Source organism: Heptranchias perlo, chromosome 32, assembly GCF_035084215.1.
Source record: "Heptranchias perlo isolate sHepPer1 chromosome 32, sHepPer1.hap1, whole genome shotgun sequence".
In the NCBI taxonomy this organism is placed as follows: Eukaryota; Metazoa; Chordata; class Chondrichthyes; order Hexanchiformes; family Hexanchidae; genus Heptranchias; species Heptranchias perlo.
In genome coordinates, this window is record NC_090356.1 from 24,444,036 (window position 1) to 24,468,554 (window position 24,519).

The window sequence follows — 24,519 nt, forward strand, 5'->3', positions numbered from 1 at the left end:
TATCTATCTATCTATCTCTCTCTCTCTCTCTCTCTCTCTCTCTCTCTCTCTCTCTCTCTCTCTCTCTCTCTCTCTCTCTCACTCTCTCACACATTTCTCAGTCAGGATCACTTGGTAGTGATCAGTAGTGGGAACACCAGATGATTTTTTTTCTCTTTCTGCTCCCAATATCAACTACTTGCATTTATATAGTGCCTTTAACGTAGTAAAACGTCACAAGGCGCTTCACAGGAACGTTATCAAACAAAATTTGACACCGAGCCACATGAGATATTAGGACAGGTGACTAAAAACTTGGTCAGAGAGGTAGGTTTTAAGGAATGTCTTAAAGGAGGAGAGAGAGGCGGAGAGGTTTAGGGAGGGAATTCCAGAGCTTAGGGCCTAGACAGCTGAAGGCACGGCCGCCAATGGTGGAGCAATGAAAATCGGGGATGCACAGGAGGCCACAATTGGAGGAGCGCAGAGATCTCTGAAGGTTATAGGACTGGAGGAGATTACAGAGATAGGAACGGGCAAGGTCATGGAAGGATTTGAAAACGAGGATTAGAATTTTAAAATTCTGGTGTTGCCAACCCGGGAGCCAATGTAGGTCAGCAAGCCCAGGGGTGATGGGTGAACGGGACTTGGTGTGAGTTAAGGTATGGGTAGCAGAGTTTTGGATGAGCTCAAGTTTACGGAGGGTGCAAAGTGTGAGACCGGTCAGGAGAGCAAGTCCTGACTGTTGCCCAAGCTGAGCTGAACTGCTCAGCACAGACCCAAAGGCAGGAATGCTACCGCTAAGCCAAAGGCTCACTTCTTCTCCACCCCCCATCCCCCAAATGCTGGATTCAAATTTATAGCAATTAATGTAAAATGTCAAAGGGTTAGGAACTGTTTTCATACAAAATTGAATGTCACCCTTGATCAAGGTACAAGAAAATCATGTGGAAAATGTAGTTTCAAGAGTTAATCATCTCCTGTCAAAAAGCAAAGTATGCAACTTCAATTCAATGTACAGAGTTGGATGCCAGTAAGGAAATTACGTTTAAATTAAACCATTTTGGTCTCTAGTGAAAGTAGGAAAAAAGGACATGCGTATCATAACATTGGCAGACAAGAACGTTTCTTTTCTTTTTATTCAAGGAAATGTGAATTTCTCTGAACCCCCTTGAGGGGAGCTAACTGCAGTAAGGAAAACAATAAAGAGGAAAACAGTCTAGAGAAAGAAGTATGATGAATTCATGGTAAACAGATTTAAGCAGACAGCACAGGTTTCATCTGATGCAAGCTTTTGGGGAATTTCATCTATTTTTTAATCCTATTTTTGCCTCCCTCTCTGATTCTGCTGCTCCTCCTTCAATTTTGGTGGCTCACTGTGACATTTTGTAATGCTATCTGGAATTTATTCCCCATTTTTGTATTTGCCAATTACCAATATTATAGGGGAACATAACATTTAAAAAGTGATTTGTCATAGATTATCATACTTGTATTATGGTGTAAAACAGTGGATTTGATCTCCTAATTCCTGCAATACTGACCATGGGATCAGCAATATTTGTATACAAAATGTAGTTTTCAATTAATATTGCACAAAGAAATATTTGGAAGAATCCCATCTGCTTTGCTGTATTTGACAGATGCATTTGTTTAATACTGTGTATTTATTTAAAAGTAATTTCATTGCCGGTCACTCCAGTTTTAGTAATTGAATTTGAACAATCGAATATATTTTCTTTTCAGCCCATTGCAATGAATGACAGATTTACATTACTTGTCAGCTTGACTCAGCTGGTAGGAATTTCACCCCTGAATGAGAAGGTTATGTGTTTAAGCCCCACTCCACGACTTGAGCACATAATCTAGGCTGATTGTCTTTAAGGTGAGACGTTAAAGTGAGGCCATGTTCAAATGGATGTAGAAGATCCCATGGTACTATTTGAAGAATAGGGACTTTTCCCGGCTGGCCAACATTCTTCCCTTGACCAACATTACAAAACTGATGTTTCATTTACTGTTTGTGGGATCTTGCCAATCACAAATTGGCTGCCCCATTGTACTACATAAAAAGTGACCGTCCTTCAAAAAAGAATTGGATGTGCAGCACTTTGAGATGTCCTGAAGACATAATTAGGTGCTATATAAATGCAATTTTTTTACCCTAGCCTGTGACTGAATAGCAATTAAAAACACCAGTTAATCACCAAAAGCAGAGTAAGCCTCATTGCCGTTTGTAGGACCTTTGTAGCATCTTGGCTGCCATATTTGCTTATGAAATAACAGTGACTACATTTCAAAAAGTAACTAATTGCCTGTGAGGTGCTTTGGGACATCCTGAGGATGTGAAATGCGCTATATAAATACAATTTATTTAAAAAGCAACTCTTAAGAAGCACCTTTGACAACTGGGCCTATTTTGTAGACCTTTTGCTACAGTAACCATGAATGGACTGATGCTATGGTCCATTAAGTATATGTGATGCCTTTTTCTTTCATTTTAATTTTTTTTTATCTTGCCAATTTTTTCCTCTCCTCTGCTAAAGGCATTCATGCCTTGCTGGGATACCATTCTATGAGCACTGGGTGCCTTCTAGTACCTTGCTATAGTTGCCACTATTCATGTATGAGCCTCAGCATTGATTGTTGACCGCCTGTTTGCCTGTGGGAAACATCATAGTCCAGCCCCGTCCAGCATACATACATTTCCAGTTGGATAATGATCAAGAGCAGAAGACTTGGAACAGTGACTGCTGTCATGTAGGAAAATGCAACAGCTATTTTCTGCACAGCAAGCTCTCGCAAAAAGGAATGATTAGTTCATCAGTCTTTAGTGGTTGAAGGCAAAATGTTCTGCAGGATACCAGAAGAATTCCCTGCTCTTCCTCAAAGTGTGTCATGGGATCTTTAATGTCCAGCTGTACTGCCAGAACAGACACATAGAGCCGACCTTACTCAAGGCATTGGGGCCAATTGTAGCACTCAGCAGAGCTCAGCTCACCCTCTACTATTTTCATTGTTTTGCCATTAGTTTTGCACTGTCATGAAGGACAGCATCCGTGGCACCAAATCCAGGTGTTGTTTTGTTTAAAAACAGATAAAAACTAATTATGGAAGCTGTTGGAAATGTTTTGCTGTAGTTCCTCAATAGAAATAATGGAACTGACTTCAATTAATAGATGTTTTGATATTTTTTGTGCTTTCGAAACTGTAATTGTCGCAAAGTTCTTTAGGTCCAGGAAAGGAAGAACAGACCTGATCACGATACCTGCATCAATTTTAAAAGGGTGGTGGATGCATTTGGCAGACAAGGCTGTTGAAGAGTTGGATAAAAATTTATTCTGTGACATTTGAGTCCGGCTTAATGGGTGGACATGGTTTTTTCTGGTCTGCTATGGTCCTATATATTCCTAAGGAAATTGGGATATATGTGGGAGAGGGGTTAGTTAATTACGTCTACTGGATAATTGTGATCTCCTTTTGATTGCCTTAGGAAGTCGGGGAGGGGATACTGCCAGAGTTTTCCTGAAATTGGCTGCTTTTTTTTTAACCCTCCCCCCCCCCCCCCCCCCCCCCCCCCCAAGAGTTAATATTGTTAGTTGGGGATGGTGGTGCATGGAGTTGCATCATCTAATGCATAAGGTGGGCCCAGTGATCTACACTCACTTTACTTTTTATGTGTCTGCAAGTTGTGAATAACAAAACATAAGCAGTAAGTGTTGAGCTCTTGTTCTTTAGGCCATGGTGTCCTGTCAGATGCTGTCAGAGCTGGAAGAGGTAATCCAATATAAGCTAGTTCCAGAGCGGAGGGAGATCATCCGACAAACCTGGTGGGAACGACTTCAGGCAAGTCAGCAAATTTTTTTTTTAAGGAATCCAGGAGCATTATCGCAAACGTTCACCTTCAATACCTCTGTTGATCAATCTGAGACCAGGCACACATTTACCATTCAACCAGCTGAGCATATTGTGGAGCTGCAGTGAGATTAATAGCTATGGATGTCCAGGAAGAGTCAGTGATATCAACCAGAAGTGGGAGTCCAGGCTGATTATTTTTTTGTTTTACTCAGGGAAGCTGAGGCAAATTTTTCTTCCAACTGTGATCAGCTAACTCAGCACAGAATAGAAATTAAACCTGGGACCTTTCTGGCTTATGTGACTCAGTATCACATCACATGGTGATTTAAACCCATTGGTCCATTAGGAAAGTTGTATGTACTCCTCTTAAATGGCATCCCTGGAAAAATTGTGGATATGTATGCTAATCAGGAGTACGCTGCAATTAAAAATAGGCACAGTTGGCATTACTTGAGATTAATACCACATTATTCTTTGAAATGGCTTTCCTTATGATGTATGGTAAATTACAAGTTTTTCACCACTTGATCCTGAGGCAAAACACCTGAACATTGTAAACAGTCCATATTCATTAGCTGGAAACTCTAGCAGTTATGAAATGGACAGTTTCTACTGTTCACTCTTTATAGTGAGGTTGTAATTGTATGTATAAAGCATTCATGATTTTGGTTAATATCAAGAACTTCCCCCACCCCCAAATTGGGTGAACAAGTTTTTCCATTTATTAATGTTTACATGACACGGTAAATTCCGCCACCCTCACTTCCAGTGTTGTAGCTCTGTCCCTTTGCACAAGGAGCGCAGGACACAGAATTTACCCTAGTATCTGTATTTTCTATTTGGTGGTTTACAGGGAACAATTTGGGCAATGTAAACGCTGGCAGATAAATTTGTCAGAGCCCAGCGCAAATGCAGAAATACTATATTGATACAGCAACTTAAAATAAGTTTTTTGATTGTGGCTGTTTCCTGTATCAGAAGTAGTACTTTTATTTTTCAGCATTTGTGCGGAGAATTGAGTCCTGCTTTCAATAACAACAGATAAGATGTCATTACATTATCTTAACTTGGGTGCCAGGAATATTCTCTTCAAAGCTATAAATCTAATACAGTAATTTTCAAACTCCTCCAGCTATTATGTAATTTTTGAAAAACTTTGCTTTTTTTAATGAAAGTTCCCTATTGGGTTTATTTTGCATTATTTATAGGATTCAAAGCCGCTTCCACACACATTTTCAAGACCAGGAGCATTTCAGTTTGTTTTTTCTGCTGTGTCTTTGAAGGAAAGCAGAAGTATGTTAAGACAAGTGTCCCATTTTATGTTAAACAGAATTTGTAGAGTTTCTATTTAAGCCAACATTCCAGTCTCGTTTACAAATTCCAGACTCTGCAAGAAAAAATATGCAGGACATTTGGAGTTATTTTTAGTTCCTGACTTTTACAATCAAATGCTTATATGCCCAATTACTGGCTGCACCTGAACATGAATAGACCAAATAATCCCTTATTTCATAAATCTTAGCTTTCCAAGTTTTAGTTTAGTTTTTATAGGAGTGTTGTTTTTCAATTAGTTTTTTATTTTATCCATTCATCGGCCACTGACATTGGCAGGCCCGGCCCAATGATGTAAACCAGATCAGATGGTGCCGTATGCACTAATAATGAGGTCTTTGGTTGTGTTTTTATACCATAGTGCCAAGTCAGTGATTTAATGTTCTTTTTTTTCCCCCCAGTTTCTCCCCTTCTCTCCTAAAGGCATTGACTCATGCTGAGGTATAATTCCAAAATGCCGGCAGCCCTCTGGCACTTCACTCAATTGGCCATTCTTCATGTGTGAGCTAGACAGTAAGGCTATTTCACAGCGTGTGTGGGTCCCATAGCTGAGCCCAAACCTGTTCACACTTGACATCTACACATGCATACTTTCTAGCATGGGAAAGCAATCTAGAGTGGGAACTTGAACTGATTTTTCTCCTTCTCTGTTGCCTCAACTGAAATCAGCTAACTTGACTCAAACCAGTAGAGTTTGGCACGTTCCAGGCTTAATACCACATCATGTGACACAATTACCCAGTAAACCATTAGGAGGCACTAGAACACTATCATTTGAAGTGTTGCCTTTACATGTCCATCCACAAAAACAGAGATCGTTGCATGAGCCAGCGGTATCCAGGAACTATTTCAATTTAGACTAAGGAAAATAAAAACAAACTGAGGAGAATTGTAGAAGTCCTTGTGCAATTGTAAAGACTTGCTCGCCCATAACTTCCTCTTATTTTCTCCATAGGGCTGCCAGCAGATAGTAGAAGACTGGCAGCGAATCCTAATGGTCCGCTCCCTTGTCATTGGTCCACATGAAGATATGAGGACCTGGTTAAAGTACGCAAGTCTCTGTGGCAAGAATGGACGTTTGGTAAGAAGACACTGCAGAAAATGCAATTTCAAGACAAATCAACCTCACTTATGGTTTAACTTTATGACTTAAGAAATTCCTTTGCATTTGATAGTCATGGAAGTATGCATCCCATTACTTTCCATTTCACAAGAATTATGTTCACCATCTTCTCTAGTTAATAAAATGAGGAATAAATATGCCAAAGGCCGTATTTTCCCATTCTGTAGTAAGATTTTTCAGTGCACATCTGTTGTGACTTAGTTAAACAGCAATGCTTGTCTCCCCTTATATTATCCATTCTCAGAATAACACACAACCAATGACATCAAAATGACCTTGACTTTGCTTCAAGCAACTTCTGCTCAGTGACTTAATATCATACAGTAGAATGACAATAAACATGTAAAATTGGCCTTTGTAACCTAGTCTGTGAAATAGTTGAATCTTTTTTGCACTTGTGTTTCAAAGGTATACAGTACCTGATACTAAATATCTTCATTTTTCCAAGATGCTATACCCTCATTTTGCATTGCCATTTTCTTCCTAGGCTGCAGACTGCCAATATGTCCCTGAGCAGCTCTATTCATGTCATGGGATCCAACATGGCATGGGGACTGCTTGATTTCAGAAAGCACCCAGCTGGTGCCAATTTTTTCTGAAATTTGGGTAGCTCCAGATTTCCCAGCGGCTGCTTCAATATGCCAACACCCATTAAAGTCAATAAAGCCACTCCAGGATGCACATGATCTGTCCTAGCAACCTTGGGTCACTTGAACGAGCAAGGGTGGTTGGTATGGAATTTGGATGGAAAGTACTTCTCCCACCCTCCCAATCAACTTTCCTTCCCTTAAAGATCAATTTATGCTGGTGTCAAACCCAAGTGCTATTTCAGACCTATTCCCTCACCATGGCTGCAGTTTTTCTGCCACTTTCACATTGATGAAAAATAGTGCACACCAATGTAAAAGTTGCAGCCTGAATCCTGATGCACTGAAGCCAAACAGTGTGGGATTCCTTGGGGAGGCTATCTCGCGCCACTTGGATTTGGCACCATGTCAAATCTAACTGCCATGTTATGTGAAACCAGGTTTACAAAGTGCTCAGGCAGTCTGTTGAACATCTGGGGACTTGAACTTCAGAATGTTCTTAATGTTTTGAGAAAACACACACTCCCACCCAAGTTCTCAAAACCTAAAATATTTACCCACACGTTCTCTCCAAGCACCAGAGTATGATTCACAACCAGACAGTACACAGTAACGGGCCTTGCCAGCTGTGTTTTGTGTTCTGCACCTTCTGCTCTCAGGCCTGAAATTTTTTTGTCTGATTACACTTCTATGAAGCACCTTGGGACATTTCACTACGTTAAAGGTGCTATATAAATGCAACTTATTATTGTAGTGCAATATAACGGCAGCCCATGACTCACAGCTTTAAATTGGATTGACCTATCAGTGATGTAATAAAGGAAAGGAGACTAAGAGCAGTGAAAGAAAGGACCAGAAATAGGGAGTTTTGAGAAAAGAAAATTATGGAAAATCTTTTGAATGTGAAAGACAAACCGGAAAGAATAAACCGATAAAAGGCGAAACTGACAATTTACTGCACACGGACTGGTCTAGTTTCTAAAAGAAAAAATGATGCTGGCTTTTTGAATTAATTCAAATTTCAATGAGCACAGATGCTGGCCAATCACCTATAGCATTTACAGAGGATGAAGCCATCTGGTTCTGGTTTGCAATATGGAATAATCCCGATGAGTATATGTTGTGGAATGTTAATATTGAGTATAGAACTGTTGAAGTGCAAAGATTTAAAGGATCTCGGAGGAAGAATTGCTCTGGTGACCTTGTGTAATGAGATTGTAAAAACATTCAAAAGCATGTGCCTGCAATCATGCTACACATAATGACCAGATCAGTTCTCTCCTTTCTCCTCCGTCACCACACCACCACCCCGGTGAGTGAACTGACAAACTATAAATTCATGACTTTTGATTTAAAAACAACACCACAGTTCATAAAATGTTACTTCGAAATAAATTTTCATTACAAATTGATCTCCCATGACATCGCGCACAGGGAGCAAAAAGCAATTGTAGTCTTCAAGTGAAAGGGGATTAGAGAGCTGGAGAAAATTGGACCAGGGTATGCAGACATATTCCCATCCCCATTTCATAAATTCTGTCCTTATTTTTATACTTCCATTATAAATTCTTCTGTCCATATTTATAATGGAAACTACCTTTGTAAACTCGCTACACTGTAATTACACACTGCAGTGCCTCAGCTAGCATGAGAAGTTTACTTAGGTAGTTTTCATTATAAATGTGGATATGAGAATTTATATTGGAAAAAGTTGATGGGAAGTGCACGGAGCCAGAAAATTTATAATATAGATAAAAATTAAGTGAAGCCTTTTTGTTTCTTCCTTGGATTATTTTTCAAATATAACGGGTATTCTGACTTCTGTTTCTAGGCATTGGCTCATAAGACCCTGGTACAGCTGCTCGGTGTAGATCCTTCGAAGCACCTTGATCAGCCTCTGTCGACAGTTCACCCCCATGTTACCTATGCTTACATGAAGTACATGTGGAAGAGTGCCCGCAAGGTAGGTTCTAACTCATGGTATATTACATGGGAAATATGGGCTTGCCGTTGGTTCTTATGAGTTAATAGGCTTAACATCACTGAATTCACTTCTTCATAAAGCAGTAGTTGTAAATCATAGTATTTTATGATTAGAGAAATGTTAAGTAGCTTAGATAAGGTAAAATAAGGTAGGATGGATGGGACCAGAGGTCCTAAATATAAACTAGTGAAAAATAACCTGAGATCAGGATTCAGAGAGAATTTCTTAGCTCAAAAAGTGTTGATTGTAATAAGTTGCAAGGCAGGGTTATAGAGACACGGGGGTAATTTTAATCCCTGGGGGTGGGTGGACAGTAAAAATAGTTTGTTTTTGGAGCGGGACTGCATCCCGGCTCCTACGCGCCCACTTCCGGGTTTAACCCAGGCACGTTTGGATGTGCGTGGAACAGAAACCCGCAAGTCCCATCCCCACTTAAAGCCGGTGGGCCGATATTTAAAGGGGCAGTGTACTTCATTGCAATAGTTGAGGTACTTAATTTTTTGTGCATTAGAAACATCAAACAAATTTTTACCTTACCTTGCTTCTGATTCACATCAGGTGAAAGCAGGCGAGAGGGGCCAGATCCATGAGGTGAGTGCCTTTATTGCATCGCTTATGGGCCAGGAGGAGCAGGAGTGCTTCATCCACGCCCAACAAGCTCACCTGGCATGATCAGACCCCACTCGATCGGCCTCTTTTCTTCCCCCTTCCCTGCCCACCACCACCTTTTATGTGTTTCATTTTGCTTTAAATGAAAGCTTGGTGTGCAAATATTGAAATTGATTTATGTATCAGTTTAGTTTATTTCTGACATGCACTTTCAACTGCAAATCCCTTTTATGTTGAGTTTTTTGTGTCTAGTTTGGAAATTTTACCAGCTGCATTTCCAGTGATTGGAGTTTCTCTCTCCCTTTTTAAAATATCCTGTTGATACAGAAGCACTTGTCAGTGTTAGGCTACTAGGTTATTGCTATTAAAATGTAGCATCTTATTCAGACATCTGGTAAGTATTGGACACCGTAGATATAAACAGGCCAGGCCATCTTCAATCATTTCCTTGTTTTCCTTGCCATCCCGATTGCTCCAATGTCTCTACCATCACTTTCTTCCCTAGACAAAACTACTCAGGCTCCTTTCCAGCACATATTCCAACTCCCAAATAACACTCTCCTCTAGCCCTCCATCTGCTATGACTCCATTGCTTACTCAACAGCTCCTTATACCACTACAGGAAGGATGTTGAGGCAATAGAGAAGGTACAGCAGATTTACTAGAATGTTGCCTGGTATGAGGAAATACAGATACAAAGACTTGGAAAAATTGGGGCTGGTTTCATTAGAACAGAGGAGATTATGGATGTTTAATGGAGGCGTTTAAAATTATGAATGGATGGGACCAAATAGATAAAAATAGACCATTTCTATTGATTCAGGTCGACAATGAGTCATAGTCATAGAGTCATAGAGTTATACAGCACGGATAGAGGCCCTTCGGCCCATCGTGTCCGCGCCGGCCATCAAGCCCAGTCTAATCTAATCCCATATTCCAGCATTTGGTCCGTAGCCTTGTATGCTATGGCATTTCAAGTGCTCATCCAAATGCTTCTTGAATGTTGTGAGGGTTCCTGCCTCCACAACCCTCTCAGGCAGTGAGTTCCAGACTCCAACCACCCTCTGGGTGAAAAAGTTCTTTCTCAAATCCCCTCAAAACCTCCCGCCTTTTACCTTGAATCTATGCCCCCTTGTTATAGAACCCTCAACGAAGGGAAAAAGCTCCTTAGTATCCATCCTATCTATGCCCCTCATAATTTTGTACACTGAGGTGTTGTAGATATGATTAAATGTAAAAGATTTAGGACTGAGAGCAGGAGAAACATTTTTTATGGTGTTGTGAGACATTGGCATGACCAAAATTAGTGATTGAAGCAGAAACCATGTCAACATTTAAGAATAGGTTTGATAGATGGTTGATGGACAGGGAAATAAAGGGATATGGGAACAGAATGTGTACATGGGAATAGGATAGCTGCTCATGGGAAGGATAAACATCAACATGGATTGGTTGGGCCGAATGGCATGGTTCCATGTAATTTTTGTGTAATTTAAATTGGGCTGGAGTGCACCAGGGTGAGCTTGGGGCCACGGGGGTGGACACGGGGCCACGGGCCACCAGTACAAAAGAAAAACCAACCATTTCTTTTGATTTCTAGTCTCATTTGAAGCTCAATAATTTTGTACTGGCGCCCTGCAGCTCTGTGCTCACACTGGCACCCTGCAGCCCTGTGCTCACACTGGTGCACATGGTCTGTGGGAAGAAAACAGGCTTGTTGGGCCAGATGGCCTTATCTTGGACATACGTATATGAACATATGAACTAAGAGCAGGTATAGGACATTCAGCCCTTCGAGCCTGCTCTGCCGTTTGATAAGATCATGGCTAATGGCCTAACTAAATCTCTGGAAATCTCTTCTCAAATATCGTAGCCAGTTCATGCATAAATAATAGAATGAAATTAATAAACAGGTGTCACACTACCATTAAAATACAATCTTAATCTCTGCAGAGCTGCATTAATAGGTTACAGTTTATTTCTAGACTCTTTCTGCTAAGACCACACCCAAAAATCTGCTGCCCATATCCTAGCTCGCACCATATCCCAGTCACTCATCAATCCTGTGTTCACTGACCTGTAGTAGATCCCAGCGCAGCAACATCTGGACGAGGAAACAATTTTTACACAGCGAGTTGTAATGATCTGGAATGCACAGCTTGACAGGGTGGTGGAAGCAGATTCAAAAGGAAATTGGATAAATACTTGAAGGGAAAAAATTTACAGGGCTATGGGGATAGAGCAGGGGAATGGGACTAATTGGATCGCTCTTTCAAAGAGCTGGCACAGGCACGATGGGCCGAATGGCCTCCTCTGCTGTACCTACTATGTTACTATAATTTTAAAATTCTCATTCTCATGTTCAAATCCCTCCATGGCCTCTCCCCTCCCTATCTCTGTAACCTCCTTCAGCCCTATATCCCTCTGAGAACTCTGCGTTTCTCCATCTCTGGCCTCTTGTGCATCCCCCAATTTCTTCACGCCACCATTGTCGGCTTGTGCTTTCAGCCATCTAGGCCCGAAGCTTTGGAATTCGCTGGCTAAACCTCTCGACCTCTGCTCCTTAAAACCTACTTGTTTGACCAAGCTTCTTGTCTCCTATCCTAACTTCTCCTTCTTTAGATCGGTATCAATTTTTGTTGCATTACGCTCTTGAATTGCGTCTTGAAATCCGTGCCCATCTTTCCCAAAACTCCATGTTTGAATCCCTCCAATCAGGTTTCAGCCCCTGCCACAGCACTGAAACAGCCCCAATCAAAGTCACAAATGATATCCTATGTGACTGTTACCGGGGTAAACTATCCCTCCTTATCCTTCTCGACCTATCTGTAGCCTTTGACCAGGTTGACCACACCGTCCTCCTCCCATACCTCTCCTCCGTGGTCCAACTGGTTGGGACTGTCCTCACCTGGTTCCATTCGTAGCTATCCAGTCGTAGCCAGAGAATTACCTGCAATGGCTTCTCCTCCCGCTCCGTTATCTGTGGAGTCTCCCGAGGATCTATCCTTGACCCCCTCCTATTTCTCATCTACATGCTGCCCCTCGATGACATCGTTCAAAAACACGACATCAAGTTCCACATGTACGCTGACATCACTAGTTCTACCTCACCACCACCTCTCTCGACCCTTCCACTGCCTCTGATTTGTCATGCTGCTTGTCCGACATCTAGTATTGGATGAGCAGAAATTTCCTCCAGTTAAATATTGGGAAGACAGAAGCTATTGTCTTCAGTCCCCGCCACAAACTCCGTTCCCTAACCACCGACTCCATCCCTCTTCCTGGCCGCTGTCTGAGGCTGAACAAGACCGTTTGCAACCTTGGCATCTTATTTGACCCTGAGCTGAGCTTCCGACCCCATATTCTCTCCATTGCCAAGACTGCCTATTTCCACCTTTGTAACATTCCCGTCTCCACCTCAGCTAATCTGCTGCTAAAACTCTCACCCATGCCTTTGCTACATCTAGACTCGACTATTTCAATGCTCTCCTGGCCGGCTCCCACTTTGCACTCTGCATAAACTTGAGCTCATCCAAAACTCAGCTGCCCGTATCCCAACTCGCACCAAGTCCCATTCACCCATCACCCCTGTGCTCACTGAGCTACATTGGCTCCCGGTCCGGCAGCGCCTCGATTTTAAAATTCTCATCCTTGTTCTCAAATCCCTCCATCCCTGATTACCATTGCTCCACCATTGGCAGCAGTGCCTTCAGCAGCCTAGGCCCTAAGCTCAGGAATTCCCTCCCTAAGTCTCTCAGCCTCTCTACCTCACTCTCCTCCTATAAGAAACTCCTTAAAACCTATCTCTTTGACTAAGTTTTTGGTCACCTGTCCTAATATCTTCTTATGTGACTCGATGCCAAAGTTAGTTTGATAACGCTCCTGTGAAGAGCCTTGGGACGTTTTACTACGCTAAAGGCGCTTTATAAATGAAAGTTGTTGTCTTTAAGGTAAGAAGTAAGTCATGTTTACAAAAAAAACTAAGACCCTGCAGTACATGCTTAGAACCCTGTTAGCACGTGCAGGGTTCAATGAGAACATATATAGCAGCTCAATTTATTCCAAGTGATCAATATACCTAGTTTGATTTATAGCATTTAAAAAGCTCTATCATTTGCACATCACAGATGATATGTAACATTGATATTATTTAACCTTTTTTTCATTTTGCATTCCCTCTGTTGCACTTGAGACTGGCAGTTACCAAAGTCTGGAAATTAATGTTGGAGATATCAGCAGTGGGCGCTTAACGTGTTCATGTGACTTTCCACTGCGACTGCTTTATCGAAGGGTGTCAACCCGTTTAAAATAAGCTTATGGATCGGGTAAAATAGCTGACAGAGGAATGTTGTACACTTGTTTTAAATGTGCATCTTCTAATATTGTCAGCAGAGCATCTGGCCTCTACATGCTGAATGTCAATGCACTACCTCCACCCTTCCAGTACTTCCACTGATCTGTGGATCAGCCAGCAGAAGGAGGACAGCTGCCGAATGAGACGGACAGCTTTAAATATCCTACTTATATCCGCAAACTATTTCATCCTGAAATCTGACCTCTGTCACCGTAGACTGGCCACATTTTGCTGATGTAAACCAGACCGACATTAGGGCTAGATTTTATGTAGGTGCTGATTTGGCTGCATTGCCAACATAATAGGTCTCACATCTGTTGCCAATTTATTAACCTCACGTTGCCCCCTGATCCCGCCCAAAAAAAGAGATTCAACTAAGTACCTTTTTGAAAAAAAAGGTTTGCTTGCATGCATGTGGCTGCAAAATGCTGATACATATATGTGACATGAAACCTGTACTTTTCAATCTGAAAAGGCGATGATTGACAGGGGACCTCCTAGAGGGCTAGAAGATAATACAGGATATAGGAAAGGTAAATCTAGAGCACAACTTTAAGGTAAACCGTGACAGAATGAGGGCAGGGAATTAAACTGGTGCAAAGCAAATTTTGGATTGATGTTGGGAAGGTGTTCGCACAAAGCGATTTACGCACGGAATGGACTTCAGAAGAAATTGTAGGACACTGTGATGGGCTGACTGAAGGTTCTTTCTGGATGGATGAATTAAGGTGGACCAAATGGTGTTCATCTGCATTTATCTGGTGAGCATGTGCACTGTGTTTGGAACAAACAAACAGTTGTTGCTTCACTCAGTCTGCGTGTGTCGATTTAGTTATTGATATGGATGATATCACTAGGCCTCAGCATGCACCACGTATGAAGTTTCACCTCAGCAACTTTGCAGCTATGCTGATAATTATCAAAGTTCATCATCACATTGGCACATTGCTAGGCCTGAAAGCCAGAACAGAGAGGTGAGAAATGATGAATATGGAAACTGATGGACACATCCCAGCTGAATTTGAATTGTCGTGTTTAACCAATTCTAATCCCCATATGCCTCTTTTTAAAGCAGCCTGTTGTGCCAAGTAAAACCAGTTTTTCTAAAGAGACCAGACTGTAGTTGTTCTGCAAACAACTACAGTCTGATCTCCCTTGATGGCGGGAGTCACTGGTTGAAACAATCTCCTAATTTATTGCAATGAACAAATGTCAGTATTTCGCCCTGGGGATAGAGTAGACCAATGGGGCTCTACAAAAGTTGGATTTACCATTATGGAAATTGATGCCTATTGTTGAAGTAGAGTGGAGAGCTCATGGATTTGATTATCCCCAAACTTGAGCCTTAACAACTCAAACCTTGTGCAATTCAGTAAATAGTAAACCAATTAACATCAATCCATTATGACTCGTACATAACTTACAAAGCCTGCAATAATCATCACTCTTCCTATTTCTGTTACTGAGCCCCAGTGCAAACTTTGTGGTGATTGTAACAATTCTAATTGACCTACAAAACTTGTATGAAGAAGAGCCAGCATGGGGCTTGTTTCCAAACTTAATGAAGAAGGGTAAATTCCTGGTGAAAGAAACAAGGTAGTAGTATTTTAGAACTGTAGAATGATTATTAAATAATTATATAAGCTGAGAGAGGGGAGGAAGTGATGCGATAATGAGCAGCTATCATGAGTTTTAACTTTAATTACCATTTTTCTTTTGCCAACTTCATTTGGCTGCTTTACACTATCCACAGAAATGGTGCATATTGTTAAAAACTGTAGGGAAGTGGCTAGAAGGATTGTTGCTAACATAACAGTCAAACATGGTTTTGAAATACAGGTTGCTGGATAATTTGCCTCTATGAAGAGGGCTCCTGGGTGAGCTTAAAAAAAAACGTACTTTTAAGTTCTCTTCATATCATAGATCCTTACAGCACAGAAGGAGGCCATTCAGCCCATTGTGCCTTTGCTGGCTCTTTGAAAGAGCTATCCAATTAGTCGCACTCATAGAATCATAGAAGTTACAACATGGAAACAGGCCCTTCGGCCCAACATGTCCATGTCGCCCAGTTTATACCACTAAGCTAGTCCCAATTGCCTGCACTTGGCCCATATCCCTCTATACCCATCTTACCCATGTAACTGTCCAAATGCTCTTTCCCATAGCCCTGCAATTTTCTCCTCTTCAAGTATTTATCTAATTCCCTTTTGAAACTTACTATTGAATCTGCTTCCACCACCCTGTCAGGCAGTGTATTCCAGATCATCTTAACTCGCTGCATAAAAAAATAGAATAATAAACGATATAGGAAATGTAAATCTAGAACACAGCATTAAGGTAAGACATGACAAGAATAAGGACAGAGATTTGAACGAGTGCAAAGCAAATTTAGGATTTTGTTTTTTTTATTATCTAATTGCTTGGGCAAGGGTTGGGGGTCTCCATATCACACAGCTTCCCTGGCTGAGACCTCCTCTCAGGCCTCTAGCAGTATTATTCCATAGCTGGCTGCAAAAAGAGTTCCTTAAGATATATGCCTGAGTGGCAGTACCAGACAGCCAGAGTCAAAGAGCACAACATGATTATGTCACTTGGGGAGTGATATTTCTTATCACAGAAAATAAGGGAATGCTTGTTTTATTATCTTAATTAGTGGGTAATTAATAACCCGCTAACAAAATCGCAAAAAAAAACAAAATTTCAAATCTGCATATTACTGCAAGTTTATTAGCCCATTAATTAGAGAGAAAAACAGAAATGTTATGCTCTGGTTGTTTGACTCTCAATCATTTTCTTTGGTTCAATTGCTGATTTGTTGGCATTTTCAGAATATTCATTACTCAAGTAATTGAATGTTTTTTTTCAATTAATAATTTCAGGAAATATATTGTGCAGATATATCTGCATCAGTTCCAAGAAAAGGGAAGTTTGTTTAAATACAGGGAATGATAGATGCTTACATTCGCATTGCATCAGAGGTTACACCATCCCACCATACACAGGAGGCATTTTTACAAATGAACTGCTTTTGTAGGGCAAGGAGTGCATTGTAACATTAAAACATAAAAGGAAAAGTTCAATGAAGGGTTAATTACAAGGAATGGTGTGTACTTGACCCTATACTAAAGGTCCTCTTTAGTTTGTGATACTACATTGTCTTTCCCGTTCTATAAAAGCATAGCTTATTTATCAAAATGTCTGTGGATGACAGTGTGATGTTTACCTTCTGATGTAATGCAGTGAATGTGTAACTTAAGGCTCCCACTGAAACCTTTTCATTAGGATCCATTTGCCCAGAATGTTTCTTAAATTGACCATTTCATAGTGTGTGCTCCGTCCCCTCCCAGTTCATTTTCCTCACTAATTTTCTCCACCAGTTTTTTCCCCACCCATCCTCCTCTGAAGCGCTTGCCGGGATTTTTTTCCACGGGCAACGACCACCCTCTGGTGCCTCGCGCAAGCGGCCATTATTGATGTGTGATCTTGCCGATGAGTGTTGATAAGCTATGAGACTGCAGGAGGCATCACAGCTGAGCTTGCTCTTGTCCCCACCTGATGTCCCCACACAAAAGTTGCAGTTATCTGAAAGGCATGGTAAAGAAAGAGTTTTTGCACCCTTTGGTTTGAGACTGTTGGGGAAAATGAAGGAGCTGGTATGGGTAGGGCAAACTGCTGTTCATTTTCACCACAGTTGGGTTACCCTGTTAGCAGCTGATTTGAGAACATATCAATACTTATGGGGAAATAGATAAAAATGGTGATCTTCCCTCAGATTTACACCTGCTATAGCGCCAGCTAGAGGTTGTCACATAGGTGTTGGTGTGAGGCCACTATGGAAAATATTCTTTCTTGAGCTTAATGCATTTGTTTTTGGTGATTAATTCTGCTTTAATTGTCCTTCATTCTAGATTGAGGCTTTCCAACATATGCAGCACTTTGTTCAGAACATGCAACAGCAGGCGCAGCACGCCATTGCTGCTGAAGACCAGCAGCACAAACAGGAGCTCCACAAACTCATGGCAAGGTCAGGAAATCATTGTACCCTAATTCATTGCCACTTCCAATTTTTCTTTTGTTATTATATAAACTCCATGAGTATAATAATCTGGGACTCCACTACAGCCAACAAAATACAGACTGGTGAGTTTATATTTGATCGTATCAACTGTACAAGACCCTCATGTCAGGAGTCAATGGCACTGCACTAATGTAAAACCACTTTATAAGTGACATCCAAGCACTGTAAGCATATTTCAGCTTCCTACGTACTTCACACTCTGGAGTCCATCTTACTATTTGTTGCTTTTTGTTATCATTGTAGAAGACTTTTATGAAAGTAGAATGATCGGCAGATTGGCTTTACGCTAGGGCTGCCGACTCTGGATGTATTCTTGGAGATTTCACCACTTGACCTTCCGCCTCCAACTACCCCGCCCAGTCAAACAGCCTTTTTCCCCTATCTCCAATATTTTTATAACTAATAAACAAAGCTGTTCAAAGAAAATGAAAAGAAGATACAATTTTGTTTTTAATACCCCAATGATTTTTCTCCAGGGTTGCTCCCTGCAATGCCTTGAGATTAATCTTTAATTTCTGGACAATCCTGGAGAGTTGGCAACCCTTCTCTATGCTGCTGCAGTCCATCTGAGATTCATGTCACTGGGAGATCAGTTTGTGATTACAAGCCATACTGTTCACAACAAATAAAACCATGAATTAAAACTGGAATGGTCACAGCAAAAGGAAGACAATACAGGAAAGGTTAATTTCCTAGTGGGTACAGCTTCTCTCTTTCCCCACCCCCCTGCCCCATGTGATACTAAGTTGTACAGACCAGAAAATCCAAGCTTCAATTCCCAGTCTGTGCTTTATTAATTGATCTCTTTCAGGGCAGCAGTTGGAGAACACATTTGGCCTTTGTACCCCAACTAGGGAAGGGACAAATCAGCTAGCATTCCTGGTACTGATCATTCTCCAGTAACTTTTGCTGGGAATTGAACATGCATGGACATTGGGTAAGAACAGGGTCAGGTTCGACTGTAATGTCCTAATTGATTGATTAGGCTGTCCATACTCACTATCTGGGTTACACATGAAGAATGGCTTCATGGGATGGTACTGGAGGGCTGCCAGCACCAAGGGAAATGTACACCAGTTATAGTCAACACTTTCAGGAGTGGAGAGGAAGATGTGGGTTAAGAATGACAAGTCAGAAGAAAGATGCACATAGGAAATAAATGAGTTGAAAAAACTTAGCTCAGCAGAAAGGCAGTAAATGTCAACCGTGAAGTGAAGAATGGTGTTGGGCTATGCATTGTAATATTGCAAATTATTTCTAGCATTAGCATGTGTGACCCACAATATACAAAATGTAATTCCATACATGTTTTATAAACTGATGTACGATATCTCCTTTAAGACTGCTAAACACTGATGAGCATTGAGCTCTTGGTATAGTGATGTTCTGTTTACTTATTCCAAATATGCAGTTGAAATGTGTATGTTTTTCTAATTAACCATCAAGTCAAATTGCTTTCATACTTTGCAGTTTCATAGTATAATGTAAATCATTCTGGAGTGGAAGATTTACAGAGTGACAGCCTTGCCGAGGCTGAGACATTTTGTTCATTCATGCCTCCTTTAACAGATTCAGTTTTAAATGTCAGGGTTTAACTTGTAGTCTGTAAAGGTGTCAACTCTAGAAACTCTGATCACTTATTTTCAGCCTTGCTCTTTTGACAGCCAGATGTTCTGTTGGATAAATCAGTGACCTGAAGATTCGAGCAACTTTGTGAAATTTTATGTTCAGTTTAGCACCAATCTACTCAGTAAGTCTAGACTCCTATATTTTGATTTGACCCCTTGAAAATTAACTGATGAAATGTCAAACAGCTCTATTTTCATCCTGGAATTGTGAGTAGGGAACAAAAATTAGCGAAGAGAATGTGCATGAAGGAGAAACAGCGAGGTCTGGGAGTGCTGTAAGAAATGCTTAAGAGATAATAGAGGAACATTACTGTAGTTGGGGGAACTTTCAACATGAATTGCTCCCCCTTCCAAGTTAGATATTCTTGGAGGTGGGGGGGAAAGAGGGTAGAAATTCTACCTTTAAGGGTTTCCCTTTTCTTTAAGTCTGTGACTTCCCCTCCCCCCTTCTCCCAAACAGTAGTACTGGGCTACAGTCTGTTACTGAATTGATTCAGGAAGCTGCTGGATAGAGCCATTCACTTTAAAGTCAGCAGAAATTGGAAAGGGAGGTGTTGGGGAAATGTAAGTTCATTTTCTTAGAATATCAAGCTGGCTATATTTATCTATCCATCCATCAACCTATCTAATTAAAAGTTTCACATCTGCTACATGCTCATAGAGCAAAATGCCTAATGTCTCCTTAAGTCTTGAAGAATGCTGATTGGCTAAAATTACATGTGCTTTCCTGATGTCTGCACATGTGTGATCACCATGTTTTCCCATGCATGTGTGACCCTGTCTGTTCCATTTCCCAACCTGTACCCCAGGCCACTCATAAGCAATATCAGTGAAGGTCTACTAGTTATGTAAGAAAAATGCATGGCAGCTTCACCATTGTGTAATAATTCAATGTAAATTTGAAAAGTACATTTTAAAAATGCAGACACTAAAACAGTGCAAACATTTAGTTTACAATAACATTTCCATCTCTGTATTTACTTTTTTATGCCATTTTGACTTCCATGGCCTTTTTCAATGCCTTTCTAGGAAAGAGTACTTTTCTGAGCACACTCCAGTTCTCTGCTGGACCCCCACTTTTAAATTGTTTGCTTGTTACTGTAGATACTTTCACAGCTAGAATCTCACACCAGTGACCAGCGTTACTGTATTGAATATTACTGCCAGCAGCCTAATGTTGCAGAAATATAATGGAAATAAAAATAGAAAATGCTGGAAACAGATTCAAGCAGCACCTGTGAAGAGAAACATAGAGTTAACATTTCAGGTCAATGATCTTTTCTTAGATGCTCCCTGACCTGCTGAGTGTTTCCAACATTTTCTGTTTTTATTTCAGATTTACAGGCTGTGCAGTATTTGGTTGTCAGGTTTAGAATGGAGTAGCTGGAGATAACTATATTTTTTATCCAAGATTCTGCATTGCCAGACTGTCATGTTCTCCTTTTAAGTTTTTTGATCTTATCAGCATTTTTATTAGAAAACAGTAAAGTGTAGGATGGAGGCAATATTTGAAATATCCTGAAAGGTTGCCAAGAGATAAATACTTCTTTTTTGAATGGGACTATGCATAAGAGAACTTTTCTAATAGCCTGAGAAATGCCATCACATTTTTCATTTGTGTCCAATTATAATCCAGAGTCAGAAAGTTTTCACTTCCTTCAACGTTTATCCCAAAGGAGGTCAATTTCATGTGTTGATGAATTTTCTTCTGAATATGTTGTGCAATATGTTGCTTGCAGAATAATTGCCTTTAAAGAATTTGATGGGAAACAAAATTGATTCAATTAGGGTTTCTGTTCTCCTGCACTACAGAATGGAAGAAAGACTTGCATTTAAATATCTTATCACAGCTAAACGTCTCAAAGCACTTCACATAAAATGAATTACTTCGAAGTGCAATCATTGTTATGTGGGCAAAATATATGCATTGCTTCAATTTTGTTCCAGTTGCTTTGTTCAGCTTTATAGAAACTGCCCTATTTAGTCAACAACTTATATGGTGCTTTTAATGTCGCAAGCATCCCAAGGCACTTCACAAAGATGGGAAGGGTTAGACACTGAGCAGGAGGTGGAGAAAGATTATGGGGAGGTGACAAAGTCAAGTTGAAAGAGGTAGATTTACATAGAATTATTACACAGAATCTACAGCAGAGAAACCGACCATTCGGTTCAACTGGTCTATGCCGGTGTTTATACTCTACACGATCCTCCTCCCACTCTAATTACCTCTTCCCACCCTGCCCCCGTATCCTCCTATTCTCTTCTCCTTCATGTATGCGTCAACCCTCCCCATAAATGCATCAATTCTATCTGCTTCAACCACTCCATGTTGCAGCAAGTTCCACATTCTCCACACTGCGTTGCGAGGCTTTTGAAGATTGGGAGAGATGGTCATGAATCAGTTGAAAAGCAAACCCATTTCTTAAGTGAGAATTTTGTACTACTAATGTGTGTTTTTTTGTTGTACTGTGTTTAGCATGGTTATGTGCAGGTGCAGGACCACATTCAGCATTAAGCAAAATCGACACATATTAGATAGGCAAGGACAGAATGGTTCTATAAAGTACTATGAATATTTGTCGTCATTCAAAGTGAATAAATATAAACTAGTGCTTATAAAAGCATACCCTTCAGCACAGTGTGTTCCATCTTAAAAGCTATACATTCTGCAGCAAATGGTTTTGAGTAGTGTTTATATTGCAGCTTCATTACTGTGTCTATAGCAATCTCTGCCCGGTGATGTGCTCCAAAATGTCTCTCTCTATGTAAGGAACTACAAAAATGTAAATCCTTTTTAGTTGACCGTGACATTTGCAGGCTGTTCTGGTGCCCTGACACTTGCAGTATGAGGGAGCGCTGCATTGTTGGAGGTACTATCTTTTGGATAAGACGTTAAGCAAAGGACCCATGTATCTGTTCAGTAAAAGATCCCATTGCACCTTTTTTGAAGAAGAGCGCGAAGTGCTCCTGGTGTCCTGGCCAACCTTTTACCCTCTCCCAGCACCACTGAAAGAGATTAACTGGTCATTCATTTTATCGCTGTTTGTGGGGCCTTGCTGTGTGCAAATCGACTGGTGGAACAGCAAATCCATTTCAAAACTAGTTTAATTGGCTGTGAAGCACTTTGGGATGTCCTGATGACATAAAAGATGTGCTGTAAATGCATGTTCTTTCTGCTCGATGTCAGTTCTCTTCCCGCCCCCCTCCCCCATTTTTGTCAAGTGGCTTACAATATTTTGCAATGTTAAAGGAGCTATTTAAGTGCAAGATGTTGTCGTTCATCTCATCACTGTTTGTGGGATCTCTCTGCACGCAATAGGTGCTGCGTTTTCCTAGCTAATAATCATTGTATTTCAGAGTACTTCATTGTATGTGAAGCATTTTGAGATTTTTTTTTGCACATCTGTTTGTGCTTTCTCCTGGCATTTTAATTCCTTTTGGAATTATTGATGCAGTAAAATGACACAAGATCAGTGGGAGGCGTTCAAAGAAAAATTTAATGTGATGCAGAACCAGTTTATACCCCAAAGGGGCAAGAGCTCTACTTGACAAAAAAAAGACATGGATGACAAAATAGGTAAGGGACAACATAAAACTAAAGGAAAAGGCATACAAAAATGCAAAAAATAGTGCAGATCCTGGCAACTGGGAGAGATACAAAGAACAACAAAGGGTAACAAAACAGATAGTAAGAGCTACAAAAAGGGAGTATGAAAAGAAACTTGCAAGGGATATCAAAATCAACACACATTTTTACAATTATATTAGGAAGAGGAGAGTGGTCAAGAGCAATGTGGGCCCCTTAAAACTGATAATGGTGATATTGTAAATAAAAATAAGGAAATGGCGAACATTTAATTACTTTGTGTCAGTAGAGGAAGAGGATAGCATGCTGGATATCCCAAGGAAACTTTTTTTATTTGTTCATGGGATGTGGGCGTCGCTGGCCAGGCCGGCATTTATTGCCCATCCCTAATTGCCCTTGAGAAGGTGGTGGTGAGCCGCCTTCTTGAACCGCTGCAGTCCCTGTGGTGACGGTTCTCCCACAGTGCTGTTAGGAAGGGAGTTCCAGGATTTTGACCCAGCGACGATGAAGGAACGGCGATATATTTCCAAGTTAGGATGGTGTGTGACTTGGAGGGGAATGTGCAGGTGGTGTTGTTCCCATGTCCCTGCTGCTCTTGTCCTTCTAGGTGGTAGAGGTCGCGGGTTTGGGAGGTGCTGTCGAAGAAGCCTTGGCGAGTTGCTGCAGTGCATCCTGTGGATGGTACACACTGCAGCCACTGTGCACCGGTGGTGAAGGGAGTGAATGTTTAGGGTGGTGGATGGGGTGCCAATCAAGCGGGCTGCTTTATCTTGGATGGTGTCGAGCTTCTTGAGTGTTGTTGGAGCTGCACTCATCCAAGCAAGCGGAGAGTATTCCATCACACTCATGACTTGTGCCTTGTAGATGGTGGAAAGGCTTTGGGGAGTCAGGAGGTGAGTCACTCGCCGCAGCATACCCAGCCTCTGACCTGCTCTCGTAGCCACATTATTTATATGGCTAGTCCAGTTAAGTTTCTGGTCAATGGTGACCCCCAGGATGTTGATGGTGGGGGATTCGGCGATGGTAATGCCGTTGAATGTCAAGGGGAGGTGGTTAGACTCTCTCTTGTTGGAGATGGTCATTGCCTGGCACTTATCTGGCGCGAATGTTACTTGCCACTTATGAGCCCAAGCCTGGATGTTGTCCAGGTCTTGCTGCATGCGGGCTCGGACTGCTTCATTATTTGAGGAGTTGCGAATGGAACTGAACACTGTGCAATCATCAGCGAACATCCCCATTTCTGACCTTATGATGGAGGGAAGGTCATTGATGAAGCAGCTGAAGATGGTTGTGCCTAGGACACTGCCCTGAGGAATTCCTGCAGCAATTTTGAATCAGGGACGGGGACTCACCATAATTAGCGTAAGCAAATTAACAGTAATGAAGAAAATAATGGCACTAAAG

General features: G+C 41.1%; 1 protein-coding gene across 4 annotated transcripts in view; it reads left to right on the top strand.

Moving 5' to 3' along the window:
* Positions 1 to 24,519, top strand: part of mtor (mechanistic target of rapamycin kinase) — a 265,629-nt gene that overhangs the window by 195,446 nt on the left and 45,664 nt on the right. For all 4 annotated transcript variants that reach the window (XM_067970643.1, XM_067970645.1, XM_067970644.1 and 1 more), the window contains 4 exons: positions 3,715 to 3,822; positions 6,122 to 6,247; positions 8,708 to 8,839; positions 17,732 to 17,847. In XM_067970643.1, coding sequence (XP_067826744.1) covers positions 3,715 to 3,822; positions 6,122 to 6,247; positions 8,708 to 8,839; positions 17,732 to 17,847 — 482 coding nt within the window. The remainder of the gene's footprint in view (positions 1 to 3,714; positions 3,823 to 6,121; positions 6,248 to 8,707; positions 8,840 to 17,731; positions 17,848 to 24,519) is intronic.